Source organism: Hemicordylus capensis, chromosome 3, assembly GCF_027244095.1.
Source record: "Hemicordylus capensis ecotype Gifberg chromosome 3, rHemCap1.1.pri, whole genome shotgun sequence".
NCBI classification, from domain to species: domain Eukaryota; kingdom Metazoa; phylum Chordata; class Lepidosauria; order Squamata; family Cordylidae; genus Hemicordylus; species Hemicordylus capensis.
In genome coordinates, this window is record NC_069659.1 from 260,901,891 (window position 1) to 260,920,962 (window position 19,072).

A 19,072-nucleotide genomic window follows, 5' to 3' on the forward strand; every position below is an offset into this window, starting at 1 on the left:
CGGCAGCCAGTTTGGTCTCTGGGTCATCTCGGAGAGACCACATTACTCCTTTGTTGATGGAGTTACACTGGCTGCCAGTAGGTTTCCGGGCAAAATACAAAGTGCTAGTTATAACTTATAAAGCCCTAAACGGCTTAGGCCCTGGGTATTTAAGAGAGCGTCTTCTTCGCTATGAGCCCCACCGGCCGCTGAGGTCACTTGAGGAGGTCCGTCTCCAGTTGCCACCAACTCGTTTGGTGGCTACACAGAGACGGGCCTTCTCGGCTGCTGCCCCGAGATTGTGGAATACGCTCCCTGCTGAGATACGATCCTCCCCATCTCTGGCAATTTTCAGAAAACACCTGAAAACACATCTCTTCAGCCAGGCTTTCTCAGCTTTTTAAAGCTTGTTTTTAAATTGTTCTGATTGTTTAATTGTTGTTTTATGATGTTTTTAATTGTTAATCATTGTTTTATGTTTTATAATTTTTTTGTTTTAATTATTAATTGATTTTAATGGTGTTTTAATGTAAACCGCCCTGAGCCTTTTGGAAGGGCGGTATAAAAGTTTTAATAATAAATAAATAATAAATAAAGATGTCAGGATTATGTTGTGCTGTTAATTCCTGCCCCCTGCCCATATGCACATATATATAGGCACACAATTACATGATGGAAGCTTAGTGTAAATTGGGCTTTATACCATATCTGTTGTATACTATATTTTACTTCACTTTTATGTTCCTGCAAAAAGACATTGGATATATGTGACTGCTTTTCCCTATCCACTGTGCGGCAACTTTTGCAGTTATTATACACACACAGAGAGAGATTGGTGCAGAACTAGACTGACTGAAGGGAAGAAAACACAAAGGACTCTACCAAGGCAAAGACCCAGACAGTGAGTGCGTGCTTGTCTTCTTTGGCCAAGAAGAAGACTTGGTTGCAAACACTGAATCTGGCAGGACTACGAAGCAGCAGAAGCACAGACAAACAGAGAGGACATTTCTCAATGAAAACAACTCCAGTCTGAATCCTTCAGGAATGACTTACTTACACAGAGCTATTAAGAAGGTGAACTGGGTAATTATTAGAACACTGAGCAATACAGCTGATGAATAATAGTAGCCAGTTGATCTTGTAAGTTGATCTAGACACATCACTGGCCACTGTCATATCCGGCATCAGTGTTTAATGGGCCTGGTGGTGCTGTGTGGAAACCCCCGCCCCCTCCGTCCACCCCTGCAAATTGTTTGTGATTGTTGGCTGATATATTATGCAGGATAGCTACCTGTTTCCTCCCCTGCTGTCACACACATACAACTTTGAATCTCCCATAGTCCAATTTAATCTCTATCTTGTTTCCTCTTAGTTATTGCCAGCTCAGAATGCACAGGCAAAGAATCTATTGCTACACACCCACCCGCCCATAAAAGTCTGTTGCAAAAATAAACCCTTTCCCTCACAGGTCCGACTTCATTCCATGGAGAATGAGTGCTTTGAAAAAGGAACAGAATAAAAATATCCTTGGCAAACAGAAAGGTGGAAAACACATTTAAGAACCCTTGAACCATCACAAATGTCTGTGTGCAACTAGCTCAAGGAACATAAGAAAATGAGCAGATGTTTGAATGACCTCTAACACTGGATAGAGGATGCTGCCAAGAGAGAGAGAGAGAGAGAGAGAGAGAGAGAGAGAGAGAGAGAGGATTAGATTAATAGAATCATAGAGTTCAGTGGGGTCTTGTAGGCTATGTTGTCCAACTCCCTGCTCCGTGCAGGAAATCCACAGCTAGAACCACCCCAACAGATAGTTGTCTAGTCTCTGTTTGAGGAGACTAATCAGTGGGGAGCCCCATTCCTGGCCACTGAATCCATCGTCAACTGCTCTTACTGTTAGGCATTTTTTTGAATGTCCAACTGGAATCTACCCTCCAGTAACTTTAGCCTATTAGACCTAGTTTCGCTCTCCAGGGCAGCAGACGACAAAGTCTCCCCTCCCCTTTTGTGTGTTAGCCCTTCAGGTATTTGCAGAGCATTATCATGGACAGGGCCCATCAACACCCCACTCAAAACCTCTCTCAATTTGATGATGAACCACTGATGAGCACTCTTTAGAGTTCGGTTTTCTAACCAGATGTTTGACCAGCAGGTGGATTTTCTACATTTGAACAGCTTGCTAATATCATGGGGAACTTTTTCAAGAGCTTTTCTGAAATCAAGATAAATGAAGGCCGCAATATTCCTACAATCTACTAACTTAATACCCCAATAAAAAAGATTTTAGTCTAGCAGGATTTATTCTTGACAAACCCATGCTTGTTTCTATTAATCAGTGCATTGTTATCAAGATACTTATAAACTGCTTCATAATCTGTCCTGGTATATTCAGATTATCTTCTTTTCATTAGCAGCTGTTAATATTGAGCTCTAAGACATCTTGTTTATTTGTTTGTTTGTTTGTTCATTCAATTTTTAGACCGCCGTTACAAAATAGCTCAGGGCGGTTCACAAACTGTGAACAGGTTTACTGTGTACAATCCTGGCAACAGAGGGCAACTCCACACAGCATTTCTCCATGACCCTGTTTCGGAATCCTCTGCAGTTCCACTGATTGCCTAGTACAATATTGTGCTCAAGTAAAAGAATGCCTTGTACTAACCCAGTCCCAACAAGTCTGCCTGGAAGAGGCAATCATCAGATCTGAAAATTCTAGGCCCACTTTAGCCACCTCTGTCTGGTTAATGCAGAGATTGCACATGGCCAAATAGGCTTCAAGATGATCCCGTGCTGGATTTAGGCACAAGCTAAGTAGCTTAGGATCTAACATTATGAGAGGCCTATGAATAATAATTTTAAAATGACTAAATTTCAAGTTTACATAATATAAGTTCACTTAAAGGTAGTTCTAATGCCTTATTGGCATTAGGCTTATTGCAAGATAACTGTTTTTGCTAGATTATTAGTTTTTCATTGCCAAGTTAAAAAAGAGTTATTTTTTCTATTTCCATTGTCATTTGGTTAGAATAATCTATCTATCTATCTATCTATCTATCTATCTATCTATCTATCTATCTATCTATCAATCATATTTTTATACCACCTGATATGTAAAGTAAAGTGTGCCATCAAGCTGATTTCAACTCCTTCCGCCCACAGAGCCCTGTGGTAGAATACAGGAGGGGTTTACCATTGCCTCCTCCCGCACAGTCAGTATGAGATGATGCCTTTCAGCATCTCCTATATCGCTGCTGCCCAGTATAGTACCAGCAGGGATTCGAACTGGTAACTTTCTACCTGATTTGTACATATCTAGATATGTACATCCCAGAATAATATGTTTTTTGTAATATTGTGGGGCATTTTAAGATTACTTTAGGGCCACCACATCTAATCCAGCCCTAAGTTGATCTTGTTTGGGGGCAATTTTTGTACTGTTTATGGTTGCTGAATGTATTGCAAATACATGTCAAGATTTCAAAAGCATAGTGGACAGTTTCTCTCCCCATTCTTTATTCACCCCTTTGAATGCACTTGCCATCTCTCCTACTGTGCCCCCCACCCCACTCTAAGCAGATTTTAGCTGTGGATACTTTTGTGTTCTGTCACTAGGTTAAATCTTTGAATGTTGCACGTACTCTGAGAACACACTTAAAGATGAAGAATCCTTCCAAAACAGTAGCACCAAACATGTAAATACACACAGGAAAGAAGCTTCCTTGTTTCAAGCTGATACTGCTAGCACAGGTTCAACAGTCTGCAACAGTGCTTGCTTTGAGTGGGCAAGGGCAAAGAGTGGGGTGGAAAAGCAAGAGTGGCTCAACTGGAAAAGTGGCAGGCACCACAATGGATCAACCTCCTTAGGGCATCGTGGATTTAAAAACACAGCATAGCTAAAGGGACTGAACTTCAATAACCTGAAGCTTGCAGGTTCAAGACAGGTGGTGATGAGCTGCAAATGAGTGTTTCTTGTAGATAAAGGTACTTTACTTACAATAGATAATATAGGAAAAGGGGAATATAGGAAAGGGGAAACCAAAATTCTATATGACATTTGTAATGCACTCTACGTGGGGCTGCCTTTGTACGTAGTCCGGAAACTTCAGTTGGTTCAGAACGTGGCAGCCAGGTTGGTCTCTGGGTCATCTCGGAGAGACCACGTTACACCTCTGCTGATGGAGTTACACTGGCTGCCAATAGGTTTCCGGACAAAATACAAAGTGCTAGTTATAACTTACAAAGCCCTAAACGGCTTAGGCCCTGGGTACCTAAGAGAGCGTCTTCTTCATTATGAGCCCCACCGCCCATTGAGGTCATCTGAGGAGGTCCGTCTCCAATTACCGCCAACTCGTTTGGTGGCGACACAGAGACGGGCCTTCTCGGTCGCTGCCCCGAGGTTGTGGAATGTGCTTCCTGCTGGGATGCGATCCTCCCCATCTCTGGCAATTTTAAAAAAACACCTGAAAACCCTTCTTTTCACCCAAGCTTTCTCAGCTTCCTAAATTGTGGGGGTTTTAATTTCTGGTTTATTTTAAAATTCAAAACCCGATTTCGGGGGTTTTAATCACTGTAATTGTTGTTTTAAAATGTTTTTAAATTGCTAATTGTTATATTGTTTTTTAATTTGTTTTAGCTCTTTACTGTTTTAGTGGTGTGTTTTAATTGTAAACTGCCCTGAGCCATTTTGGAAGGGCGGTATACAAATCAATCAATCAATAATAAATAAATAAAATCAGCACTGTCAGAGATACTTGTAAATCACCCATGTTTATTCATTAAGACAGTCCACTAAAAATACAGCCCCATACATTAGCGCAGGTCAGTGCCATAACTTAATTTGTCTCAGTAGTTTGTCTCTTAAGTACTACAAAACTGCTCCTGACATTTAAAAAAAATAAAATATTAAGGTCAATAAAGCAACACAATTTGGGATTAGTTGGAGGGGAAGTCTAAATTCACAGCTGAAGAAAGCTTGGCGCATCAGTGCACAAATATGTCCGAACGATGTGCAGGGCTTGAATGCCACAGCAAAGAAAGGGGCATCACAGTAAACCACGGGATGTTTTGCAAATGTCTATCACCTCCATGTGAAAAGAGTCTCTTCCCCTGAAGAGAGAAAGAGCGGCTCTAAATTGAATGGGCTTGAAGGATGGCCCAATAAGAGATTTGGGGTGTCATTACAAATTACTAAGGCTGTCAGTCCAGGTCTTGTTCTCTTTGGGATGGTAAACAGTACCTAGGCTGGACTACTTCAGACAGCAAGGTGGGGGCTCATGTAACTGAATGCTTCCCCCCCACACCCTAAAAAAATTGCTAGGAACCTGTCCGGGAGCCTATTCTAGAGACCATCCAAGTGGCTGAACAAAACTGCCAGAGTCACCTTCCTTGGCATCAGGGGTGTAGCCAGCTTGGAGGCAGCCCTGGGGCAAAAGGTGGGGATGAGCCACCCCGCACGCTGCTGACTGCCTTTGCAGCCTGCCACCATCCTGTTGCTGCCCATCTGTCATTGCTCAGCAGAGCCTACCTGCTGGCACTTGGCTCCAATCCCACAGCGACGAAGCCTGATGGCATCATCAAGCCAGCACAGCCATGCTGCCCCATGCAAGCAAGAACAGGCCTGCTTTCAAGAGGCCGCCTGATCTCAGTGGGATTAGGGCAGCTCAATGACTTGGGGAGTGGCTGACTTTAGGCCCAAGCACCTAGCACTGGGGTGGGGGTAGGGCTTGGAGGGTACAGCTGGCAGTCCCCATAGAACCATGGTCCTGGGCATTTGCAACCCCCATTTCATGGTGGCTACACCACTGTATTTGCACAGTGTTTTGCAATCTTGGGTAAATTCAGTAATGGGTTGGTTGAGGGATAACAAATTGAAACTGAATCCAAGCAAGATGGAGATGCTTATTGTTGGGGCTCAGAACTGAGGGATGAATTAGAGCTTCCTGTGCTGGATGGGGTTACACTCCCCAGGAAGGAGCAGGTATGCAGCTTGGGAGTACTCCTGGACCCAGGCCTCACCCTGGTATCTCAGGTGGAGGCCATGGCCAGGAGTGTTTTCTATCAGCGTCGGCTGATTCAACAGCAGCGTCCAATCCTTGAAGAGGATGACTCAGTGGTGCATCAGCTGGTTACCTCCAGGGTTGACTATTGCAATGTGCTCTACATGGGGCTGCCTTTGTACATAGTTCAGAAACTTCAGTTAGTTCAAAATGCAGTAGCCAGACTGGTCTCTGGGGCATCTCAGAGAGACCATATTATACCTGTTTTAAATCAGTTGCACTGGCTGCCTTTATGTTTCTGGGCAAAGCCTTGAATGGCTTAGGTCTGGGTTACCTTAGAGAGCACCTTCTTCTGCATGATCCCTCACTGTTAAGGTCATCTGAGGAGGTCCATCTCCAGTTACCAATGGTACATCTGGTGGCAACTCAGAGACGGGCCTTCTCTGTAGCTGCTCCTGGGCTGTGGAATGCACTCCCGGTAGAAATCCGTATTCTGAATTCATTATTGGCCTTAATGAATGGAAGCCCTTAAGACCTATCTGTTTGGCCTGGCCTTCCAGGGTTTTAAAATTGTTTTTAACCCATAAAGGTTCAGCCTGGTTTTCCAGGGTGTTAAAACTGTTTTAAATGTTTTAACTGTTAATTGGTTTTATACTGTTTTTATTTTAACTGTTAATTGATTTTAATTGTTTTTATTTTAATGTAAACCACCCTGGGCCATTTTTGGAAGGGTGGTATAGAAAAAAGTAAGTAAATAAAATAAAATAAGTTCTTAGTTTTGGAGTACAACTCTCATCATTCCCAGCCTCCAGCCATTGTGGCTGGGGATGATGGTCATTGTAGTCCAAAAATAAGAAGTTACGCAAGACTGGATTTGAAAGGGCATGGGGACAGAATATGAAACCCATGGGCATCTGCCTCCTTCAGAGATTAATGGTGGTAGTTGAGGAAACTACATTAGGCACAAGATTTGCTCTGGATCCTCATTCAGCTTAATTTAACAGAAAAGAAAGATAAGAAACATGTTACAGACCAGAAGATATGCTCTGTGGGGTCTGGGTCTGGCCTTTCTCTTCAGTTCTTGCTGCCTTCAGAGGCAGAGGAAGAGCTAATTTCTTGGAGGATCAGACCCAATAAAAATATACAGCACAATCCTACAGGTGTTTACTCAAACATAAATCCCACTATGTTGAACGGGGCTTACCGCCAAGAACATTTTCAGTCTTAGGTGCTATCTATAATTATAATAGTGGACTCAGGTCAGGTGATCAAGTGTCTATCTGTTTGAAAGCAAAACAGTGTCAGCTCAATATCAAGTAGTGGTTTCTATTACTGTTAAACGGAACACTCATTTGCTTGGGAAGGATTTGGGTGCTTGGGAAGGATTTGGGTGGCAGGATGAACTGCGGCAATTCCATGGGATAGGGCAGAATTGTCATAAAAGTTCATAGGCAGATGCTTACTGCTGGTTGCTAGTAGCAAGTAAGTGCCCTTTCCTTCTAAAAAAGGAAAATAAAACATTCTTTTAATCACACAGCCATAGGTGACAGTGGCAACTGTAGTGGTTCAAGCACAAGGTCTCCTCAGTGCCTGGTTCCTGCCCACCATAATCCCCTGTCCTCATGGAATGCCCTGGGAATTGCACTAGATAAAGATGTAGCATCCTTTCCAGAAAAATTGGTATGTACTTTGTATGGGTGTGTAAGTGCTACTCCGGTAGGGGGAAATACTGTAATCCAATGAGATGGTTGATGTTATGCTCCCTTTCCTAATCCAAGAGGACTTTTGAGCAGCAGCGACAGAGGGCACAGACATTTGGTTCTGAAATCAAGAAACCCAACACCAGCTCGGCAGCCAGCCATCGTAAGATAGTTCTCAACATGCAAGGTTATTCTTAGGAGAGTAAAACAAAGTGATTACACAGCAACAGTTCAGTCATGGAAGCCTGTATTTCCCCCAAGGCAATGCAACTGAGTACAAATATGTGTCTTCTGCAGGATGAAAGTGATCAGAATGCATGACATAGGGGAGATGGGGAATCTTGCCGATGCACAAGAAGGGTCCAGTGAAGGACTAGCATGTGTGCAAAATATAGGCCGGCCTTCTTCAAAAGTGCTGGGCAGTGACCTAACTCTGGTTCCCTCTGGAGGTGACAGCGGTTGTGTGTCAAACACATTTGAAAATAACTCCAGACTACTACCTAGACCAGCTCCAGAACTACCCACTCACTTGTCTGTGAACAAGTGCTACTTTTAAGACTTGAAAAGGCAGACAAAATGGAAAAAGAGAGCCTGTCATGGGGCCAGCTTGGCAACTGTAATGGCAGCTGTGCATACCACTGAATCAGATGCTGGCTCAGCTGTCACGCTTTTTTGTTATCTTTAAAAGCTTCCCGTGCACATGGTCATTTTATTGCTTTATTTTTAAAAAGAAATGTTTTCTTTAAAGTTCAGGACTGCTTGGGACTGGGAGATAGGGGAGTCTTGTTGAGACACAAGAAGGGTCCAGTGGAGGACTAGGCAATCAATTGTGCAGAGCTGGTGCTGCAACCTTTTACATATGCTGGACAGGTTGTATATTTAATGCAATGCAAGTGCAATGGAGCATGCTCTGTAACAGCAACTGAAGTCAGGTGTCCTTTTGTTGCCCTTAATTAGAATCAGATTTCACTACACTATAGAAAAAGGTGTACAAAATAAGTTGATATTGGGTAACAGAAAATCGGACAATAGACAGGTTCTGGCATAACCAGAATTACAGTCTGGCTTTCTATGATATCCCCAAGCCTTGGGAACATATGCTTCTGTCTCCCTGCCTGAGCTGGAGTTGGAAGAATTCTACCTATCTGCATGGAGTTTGCTCATTCTAAGTGGAGTTCTGAAATAAATCAGGATCTGAATCTCAGGTTTATTTCACAACTCTAGTTGGACGAAGCCAAGATCACTGCATTCAGACATAACCAGAAGTTGAATGAGAATTCTTTCCACTCTCATACATATGGGACGGGGCGAGGATGCATCCCTGAGACCTGGGGATGATAAGTTACATCTGAGCCGGCCCACTGTGTAACATGTTAGCTGTCTGGTATATGTTTATGAAGCGGAGCAGTGGCGGTTCAAGATCCCTGTGCCCCTGAGTCAGGGGGCCAAGTGCCTTGCATGCACCCTTCTCCTCCCCACCCCCTGCCGATAAAGCAGGGATCAGGAGAGCATCTTGCCATCTCACCAGCACCCCAATAATCTGCAACCTGAGACACCTTGCCTCATGAAAGTGCCATCCCTGACGCTGAGCACAACTCAAAAATCCCAGTTATCAGAAAATGCTTCCTGTATATGAAGTTAACAAGTACATGAATATCATGCAAAATGAAACAAACAAGCCTACTCTGTGGTAGAGAATTGTGACAGGGAGCAATTTTTGTCGGCCTGGCCAATGGAAAATCCTATCAGAAGTAGGTACATGCTGCTGGTGCAATACCAGCTTCTACTGCAAATTTGGAGACCTTTTTGTCCTTTTGTGGTGCTTCCAAAACAGCCTTTCTGCTTTTGCAAGTGCAAAGGTTTTTCTCATCTGCAAGGGAGCCTGTACATAAAAAAGCATAAGAAGCAACTCCCCAAAACGCACTATCTGGAGTTTTCCCAGACAGAAGGCTTTACCACGGGTTTATTGTGAGGCTTTACTGTAAGTTTGAATTTGTCAAAACAAACAAACAAAAAACAAAACAAAAACCTGATGCAAAAAGTTGATTTTTTAAAAATCCCAGACATAAATCGGGCTAGGCTCTAATGCACAATGAAAAACCCGAATCATGTATGAAGTGCTCCCCAATGTCTTGCACAGACTTCAGTGTGAATCTGGCTGATATGTGAATGCACACCCTCCATTCTAAGCTAAAAACCCTGTCTGGAAATGCTCCTGGCACGAATCTATATTTATTTTTAAACTGGGACAATTCTATACTAATTTTTCAAGCAGAATGACCTAGAGACAGAGCGACCTCACTCTATGGGCTTTCTTCCAGCAAACACACAACAAATCCAGCACAGGAAACACTACAGGTCTCACCCCGGTACGTGGCACAGATGTTTACTCAATGACATGGCATGGTTAGATGTACCCAAAACAGACAGTTAAGATTCAAAAGATTCTGGGGTGTCTTCTTTTTTTTGAGCCGCTTGTTTTTGTGTGGTCCATGCCTCACTTTAGTTACTAGCAACAAGTTAGAAAAAGCTAGACTTCTGAGGCAAACACTTGTGGTGCTGCCAGTTACCACAGATTGCATAAAAACCAGGGGAAGACATACAAATGAACTGAACAGCAGTGTGCTCAATTATACCAAGGCCTCATGTTAGATCAGTTATCTTTTTGCCTTCAGTCATCTTCTGCAGCCCAGTTACTTGTCCAGTTGCCTTAGAAGAACATCCACAGCTTCTGCAAGGTTGTTCACATAACCATCTGCCTTCACATCTGGGTGTTGTTCATCACAAGGTCTGAGAAGAAGACAACAGGACAGAATCAGGGGAAGATGTCAGAAATGCCATGTGACCAAGGTATCTAAATGAATGGTCAGCACCACCACATCTTTATTTGCATCTCAGGTAAGCAGAATTCCTAGGGCTGCTTTTCACAATGCAGTTTCTGTCCATTCAAGCATGCCCACTTCTCTCAAGGTGTATACATAGACAACAGTAACACATGGACCATATAATCGTGGGTATTGCCAGCAGCATTTTATGAAATCGTGTCCCTGATTTTTTTGTTCCTTTTCACTGGCACTATGTTGATAAGAATTGATTGTGTCTGTGAACACCCAGCTAACATGTTACATTTGTCCATGTGGATGTTTACTTGATTATTCTTGGGATTGCTCATATGGACAGTGCATTGTGTGAACCAATTTCTAGTTATCTCAGTTCAGTGCAAGTTTGTGTTTATGCAGTCTTATCGAAACAGAAATCCATGTAAATTAATTTGAGTCCACACTGTTTCAGTGATGAAGCTACACCTTATTTATTGAACACAGAGGACATATTTTTTAATCTTATATAGCTGTCAACTGTGCTCTTCATTTGAGATTTACATGAGATCACGTCTTTTGAGGACAACAAGACCTGCTTACAGTGCCATCCTATGCATGTTTACTCAGAAAGAAGCAACCCCCACTGTTTCCAATGGGGCTTATTCACAGTAAGTGTCTTCAGGATTGTAGACCTCGTCATTTTCAGTTAAACTTATGCCATTTTACATGCAACCCAGGGCTAAAGCTCTGCCTTCTGATCTCTTTTTCTTTGTCAGTTCATGCCCTGTGCATCTCTTTCCTTGAAGAAGATCAGAAGTACATGAGAAATTGCAGGATGAGGGCCAAAGGCTTTGGAGCTCCTCAAGGATGGAGATCAAAAGAGGATGCAACTCCTAGAAGACTGGCTCAGTCCCATGGGGACCTCAGGAACAGACATGAGAACACAGTAGCACAGTTCCTGTCAACTGCCTGACTCCCCGCCATTTCCTTTTTTCAACAGTGTAAAAAAGACAAGACTATATTTACTGAAGGGTATTTCCTCAGCCTGTAGCGATACATTTCTCAAGGGATGTATGCTGACGATGGCTTCTACTTATAAGATTTAGTAGAAACTTGTTAAAACACATGTGTTTCAGTCCTTGAGGTGAAACTCTCAATGACTTCTTCCTTTCTGATATTTCTGAAGTGCTCTCACTTTTCATGTGAACTAAATTATTTATAAATAACCATAGAAATATCCTTCACTGGTAGTCATAAGCAGTGTTCCCTCTAAGATGTGTGCACGTGCGTGCACTCACATGTTTTTTTATGTCCGCTCAGTCAATTTTAGATTCCGCTCAGATTGAATCAGGAAGGCCCCACTCTGAATACATGTGCGGTGCACACACACTGCCTTGATACTGCCACCCAGAACAAAATTCATTCCGCACACAGGTGAAAAAAATTAGAGAGCACACTGGTAATAAGGTAAGAAAATTTGTAGGGCCCCGTTGGATCAGATCAAAGATTCATCTAGTCCAGCATCCTGTTTCCCTGTCCAAGTTCACTTGTAGAAGCTAGTCACCGAAGGAGGAGGAGGAGGAGGTGGTGTTTGGCTGAGCATAGTCAGAAAGACTGCTGCTCCAGTAATGGCTGGCTGAAACTAGGGTTCTTACATAGAATCAGGAAGGCCTCTGCCTGGTGCTACTCAGCCTAATTCCTTCCAGCTGGGCATTTTTCCTGTCTGCTCCTCGCAAGGAGACTTCTATGCCTCATGAGGTGACCCTTCCTGACTAAATCTACGTTGCCAGCCAAGCACATTGGCACCTCTGCTGCATCTGGATCAGAGTTTGGTGGCAGCGTTGTTTCTGGGGACCAGGTGGAGATGAAGTTCCACAGTGGGAACTAGGCCTTGGATCTCTGCAGCACAGTCCTCCCCTGGTGCAACCTCATACAGGTGTCCCCCAGAGCTGTGAGGGGTAGGTAGAAGGGGCTTCTGACTATGGATCAGGAACTCGATTCACCACTGGCTTGTCCTCTGAGGAATACTGTGTTGCAGCTGCAAGGGCTTCCCAGACATTCTCACAGTGGTCAAATAGATGTCACAACAATGTTCTCTGCAATTGCTTCCTATCTGTTTGTATTTGGAGCATGCATTCAGAGACCTATGCTCTAGTATTCAAAGTGGATATACTTTTTTTAAAAAAATGCTGTCCTGTAAATTATGATCTGTCTGCTTAAGGCTGTACAACATTCACCCCATCTTGTAATGACATGCAGTTTCAGGAACTCTGGTACACCCTGAGGGCTACAATGGCCACAAAAACTTCCCAGTTTGCTCCATGTGACGCACTGAGATGTGCACACAGAATCTGTCTCCACCACCAAAGAGAATGCTGAAGCACCCGCTTAAGATTAGTGTCCCTTTTGTTGCAACGTTTTCCCGGGCACTTGGATGACTTCTATTTGAAGTACTTATTGTCTAGTTCTGATGACAACCTAATCTTCAAAATGGCAAGGTATTGTCATATCATTTGCACCATCTGCTCAGGTCTTCAATAATGTTCTGTTCTTTTCTTTCCTTCACCTGTGATTCCTGTTTCATGATTGCAATGGAGGGTGCTCTGCTTAATAAGGTTTTCAGTCAGATCTATTTGGAGTTCACCATAACTGTTCTAATTTTAACTTGGTACTATTGTGTTATAATCTGTCCATTTTATTATGCTGAGTCTCTTTTCTTATATGTAAGCATGGAAGTATGTATGTTTTAGCTATGCACTGGTCCATGACTGTAATAAAGGACTGACTGACTGACTGAAGCATGTGTGTAGGAGATATGTGTCTGCATTCACTTCAGAGTTAGGAGGTTGTAGCAAATAATCATCTCCTAATGATTTTTAACCTTGAGTTCAGACATTTTTATTATTGTTGATACACAGGCCCATCTGGTAATCTATTGTTTGTTTTGCAGTTTCCTTTGTAGAGCTAAAAAATAAAGTCCAAGGGAATGTGTTTTCTTTCCTTTTTACACATCAGGGTTTAGTGAGCTGCTTGAACCTCATAAGCAAATTACAAGAATAGCAGTTTTCATACTAATGGCATTTTATTTAGTTCATTCAATGAATTCCTTTTGTACCCACATGGAAACATTTTATTTAGCTCACAGCAGGAGACAAAATCCAAGACTTGACTTTTCTGTTTTGAAAATATTGTATATTTTATTCCTAAAATTCCAAAATCTTGTTTATTTAGCACAGCCTTTTAATTTGCGACACATAAATGACACTCCTCAACACCCTTTGATGTGGCAACCTGATTGAACAGCATGTTTTAACATAAGAATGGAAGGAAATATCCTTAGGCTGGAAACTGAATTGTTAATATGCTGGCAATTACACCAGTAGAGACCTGGTCCCTGTCATTCACACTTGGGTGATTTCTAGACTGGACTTCAGTAATGCATCCCATGTGAAGCCTCTTTGAGGACAGTTTGGAAATTTCAGCTAATGCAGAATGCTGCAGCCTCCCTCTTATTTAGTGTGGGCTAATAGTCTCATCAGTTTCCAGTCTGGAAGCATCTGCACTGGCTGCCAATTTGTTCCCAGGCCCAAGTCAACATGCTGGTTCTAGCCTTGGATCTTACCTAGGGTGAAATGAGGTCCATATGGAAGGAGACGTTCCCTAACATCTTCTGATGTTAGGGAATATTCTACATTCCATCTCATGTGCAGGCTAGAGATTAGGGGGCCCCCTTCCTGCTGTCTTTGGAGACCAGTAATATTAAGATGCAGATTTGACTTGCCTTCCCTTTACTGCATTGCCCTCTGCCTCTCTCTCTTTTAAAACTGATGTTTTCATCTTATTTTATTATGTCCAGATAGTTTTTGCTAGTTGTTGACTTCAAATGTTGAACAGTTGGAGACTTTGATAAAATAGTGGTATATACATATTTTTAAGTAAACAGGATATTTAGCTACAGACTCTTGAAAGTGACGAAACAGGAATCTGAGGAAATGGTACAACCCAAGGTTCTCTAGTCATACCAGTGGCACACGATTTATCCCTTGCCGGTGATGGCTGGAACATCTTTCTCCATGACAGAACCAAATTCAGCATCAAAATGTGCATACAAACCTTTGCAGCCATGTCATTCATAAGTATGGAATAATTGGAGGGCGCGGGGGGGGGGGTGGACTTACTTTATAAGTAACCCTTTAAATGCATTTATTATCTAGACACTAGCTATGCACTTCCTAAACCTACTTCATATGGCTCATGATCATGCTATAACCATTAAGGACCATTCCTTCCCATTTGATTTTAGCTCATATTGAGATACAGTATTTGTGATTCCTGTCCTGCCTAAATGAAGGAAAGGTCATTGTTGTTTTCATTTCCCCCTAGTCAGGACCAATACGTGAACTCCATTTGTGAGCACCTCATTCTTCCAGAAACAGCATAATTTAAATTGCAGAAAACTGTGTCTCTGTCCTTTGTTTACCAGCCAAAATGCTTCTAACAAACAAATCTGCAGAGAATGTCTGTGCTCTTGCAATCCTGGAGAGAGGGCAATTCAGTTCTTCATTCTTGGAGATAATTTGTTGCCACACCCAAATTGCTAAAAAATGTCATCACAACTGAACCCAACAGTCAATTCAGGCACTACCTTTATTCATACATGCCTTACACTTAAATGAGGTGCTAAGCTCCTTTGCTGCTTGAACTTGTGATGGTAACCCAGTTCTAAGGGCACCTGGATGAAAAAGATGATTTGGGCTCTTTTCTGTTTGGTTTCTAATCCAGTTTTGGGACTGAGGTTGCACTGGTTGCTCTAGTAGATTACCTATGCTGAGAACTGGACAGGAGAGTGAATCCCTGTTGGTACTGCTGAAACTCTCAGCAGCTTTCAGTACCATTGATCATGGTATCCTTCTGGGATACCTTGCAGGGATGGGGCTGGGGGGGCACAGTGTTACAGTGGCTCTGGTCCCTCTTGCAGGGGCTTAATGCTTGGCCTTTAGATTATGGTGTTCTGCAAGGCATCATCTTGTTCCCCATTCTCTTTAACATCTATTTGAAACTGCTGGGTGAGTTCATTTGGCGTTAGTGTTGGGTGTTATCAGTATGCTATATCTATCTATCTATCTATCTATCTATCTATCTATCTATCTATCTATCTATCTATCTATCTATCTATCTCTGTACCATCTTTGAACCAGTGTTTGGAGGTGGTGAAGGGCTGGATGTGGGCTAACAAACTGAAATTAATCCAGACCAGATATTGGCTCTCTAGGTCAGAAGGCTGGATTCAGCAGCAGTATGCCAGCCTTTTCTAGGTGGGTTGCACTGCCCTTGAAGGAGCAGATTTGCAACCTGAGAGTCCTTCTGGATTGAACCCTGATGCCATGGCCAGATGACTGCTATGGCTTGAGGGCCTTTGCCCTGCTTTGGCTAGTGCATTAATTGAGTCTGTTTCCATATCAGTCAGATCCGGCCACAGTTATCCATGACTTGGTTACATTGTGCTTGAATTACTGCCACATACTATACCTGGAGTTGCTCTGGAAGTCCCTTAGAATTTACAACTGGACTAGACTATCAGAACCTAGAACACTTGTTCTGGCACAGCTGCATTGGTTGCAGTTTGCTTCTAGGCATGACTGAAGGTGGTAATCATTGCCTTTAAAGCCCTAAATGGTTTGGGCTCAAGGTATTTGAAGAACTGTCTCCCCCACATGAATCTTCCTGTCCTGTAAGACCTATTTGAGCGGCCCTCCTGCATGTCCAAACATCTGTGGTCCCTTCTGTGGTCAAGCAGGAGAGGGATTTCTCTGTAGTTACCCTAAGGTTGCCAACTGTCCCGCACTGTGCGGGATCTCCTGACTTTCGGCAGGGAAATGCTCGTCCCATTTGGGGTGCGATTTATCTCGCTTTTTGATCTTAAAACTTAAAAAAAACCACCAACTTGTAAAGCCGCTGCTGAGTGGTAGCGGAGCAGAACGGCAGTGAGAGCTCTCCCGTCTCCCAAACTATGGGGAAGGAATGGCTGATCTGGGGCAGGAGCCTGGCCCGGGTGGGCACGCTGGCGACAGATGCACTGCAGCTTAAAGAAAGGCACTCAACAAGCACTCACCACTGCAGCTGCCACTGACTCACTGACTGCAGGACTAGGGAGGGACAGTGTAGGAGAGACAGCGGGCATAAGACTCCCTTCCTCGGCCCTACCTTCCTCCAAATGAGGCTGATGAGCCGATTTCAGGCTTCTGTGCACACAACATGGGTCTACCTTGCTCAGTATTCTCTACAATATGAGGTTAAGTTAAGGCAGCTTTCTATATTCCGATGTTCCCAAGTCATCTGGAGCGATATGAGAAAGGTGGGGGAGACCTTTTTAAATACATAAAATAAAAAGGATTTTGCAATGCCATTGAACAGCCAATGTTTCTTAAGAAAAACATAAAAACTGGTTGGCAGAATATCTATATGGCTTCCGATTTTAATATGTGAAGATACAGGAAGTGTACCTTCCCTATGGGATGGGAAATCACTTGAAGCCTGCAGCTTCCCTTGGTACATCATTGTAGTGTGGGCTATGTCAAACCAGAAGGAGAATAGACAGCTGCCCCACAGTTCTGAGCAGAGTGGGATTGCTAATTTGGAATGACTCAGCACTTCATAACCATAATATTAATACCTGCACTTGTAGGGATTGTTACCTAACTAGGAACATTGCTGCATATTTTAATGCAATCAATAAAGTTGTGCTTCATTTAAATCCCATCATCTAGTGTCTTGCCACTTCTTTCCTTGTCTGTGTACATGAACTATTTCAGGAGTAAAATATGGCTTCACGTCTTAATAATATCTGAATATATTGGAAGTGTATCTTCTCTGTGGGAAGATATGTGTGTGCTGAATAATGTGAATGCATGCCTCTTCCTGATGGGGTTATGCGCATGGTCATACTTCAGAGGTTAACAATAAGCCTGAATAAGGGCTCACAATTCACTTGTGCTTCTTGCATTCATGCATATCTTTAAGGTATGGAAGCTACTCTTGGCATTCACAAGGGATTGACATGGATATTAAGACTTGTATTGTGACAGAGCTCCCCTGCTTATAAGGGGAGATTTATCCACTCATTTTTCTTTTCTTCATCCTTTTCTTGTTTTTTTGTTTTTGCAAACAAATCTCTTTGTTTTTCACACAACAAATCTATTCTAAAATGTCTAACTATGAAATGCACAGAGATATGATCCAGATCTGTAGTGTGAAGGACTAAATAGAAGGAAAGTTCTATACTTCATTCCATGTTAAAGTAAATGGGTAATTTCAAGGTCCAAATGTTTACATTTGTACATAAAGGTAAGGTAAAGTGTGCCGTCAAATCGTTTTCGACTCCTGGCGACTGCAGAGCCCTGTGGTTTTCTTTGGCAGAATACAAGAGGGGTTTACCAATGCCTCCTCCTGTGCAGTATGAGATGATTCCTTTCAGCATCTTCCTATATCACTGCTGCCTGATATAGTACCAGTGGGGATTCGAACTGACAACCTTCTGCTTGTTAGTCAAGCATTTCCCACTGCATCACTTAAGGTGACACATTTGTACATACTATCCAATATTTAGTGGCTTGCTGATGTCCCCACACCTTTCTTCTATGTAGTTGAAAACTCATCAGATAGAAGGAAAAACAAACATTCTTATCTGAAGGAAGGGTCAATGGATACTGCAATGTACAGTGGATGATGGTTGCTAACTAATTTGCTGGTTGGGTTGATGTAGCCTAAAGGTATTTGTATTAAAGGCTGATAAAAAAATATAGATACAGAACTGCAGCGATAGAGAATATATAAACAGGAATTTGCTTATCTAAGGAGGAGCTGGACCTGAATGTTTCCATGTGGGCTGACTAGCATCTGTTAAACCCCCGATGCAGTCAAATTACACGTGCCAGATTGTTATCACATTAACTTGCCAACAATATACATCAAGAAGTCATATAGATGGGTTGTATGACAGATAGATGAAGTGGCTGACAAAACAGGCTTATCTACATTGCTTCACCCAGCACAAACCATTAGGAAAGTGGTTTTTAAAAAAATTCCTTCATAAACAAATGAATAAATTGCGTGTCAGGAAATCCAAGTCTAGGGCTCTCTTTTTCTGTTAGCGTATTTTTCCAATGCAAGTCAGAATTCTCATACATACACATGAGAGACGAGTTTGTTAAAAACCGTAAACCTTATATGTAAGATTGACTGAGGGTGTCCTTTGGCCTGTAAACACATACAATGGACTCCTACTTCCTTGTTCTATGGGGTGCCTGAGCCTGAAACATCCAGAAACACAAGCAAATCTGTTGCCATACCAGAACACTTAACAGAGGAGGGGAATACGTTGCCAGGACTGCCGGCCACTGTGTTTGCATAGGCAAATGGAGAACCTTGGAGAAATGGAAGGGTTGGCAGGCAGCTTAGAGGGGAATATTGATGTAACCATTTTCCAGCTGCTTTTTTTGTGGCTTTCAGTTGACAGATTACTTTTAACAACATGATTAAGTCATTAAGAATCTGGCTCTGTCACATCCCTGACGAACAT

The 19,072-nt window shown here is 42.6% G+C and overlaps 1 protein-coding gene across 4 annotated transcripts in view; it reads right to left on the minus strand.

Moving 5' to 3' along the window:
* LHPP (phospholysine phosphohistidine inorganic pyrophosphate phosphatase) overlaps window positions 1-19,072 on the minus strand; it is a 302,212-nt gene that overhangs the window by 101,400 nt on the left and 181,740 nt on the right. For 3 of the 4 annotated variants that reach the window (XM_053306395.1, XM_053306396.1, XM_053306392.1), the window contains one exon: window positions 4,728-10,465. The exons of the other annotated variant lie outside the window; for it this stretch is intronic. In XM_053306395.1, coding sequence (XP_053162370.1) covers window positions 10,369-10,465 — 97 coding nt within the window. In that variant the 3' untranslated portion in view covers window positions 4,728-10,368. Of the gene's footprint in view, window positions 1-4,727; window positions 10,466-19,072 lie in introns of those variants that run through there. 4 annotated transcript variants of the gene reach the window in all.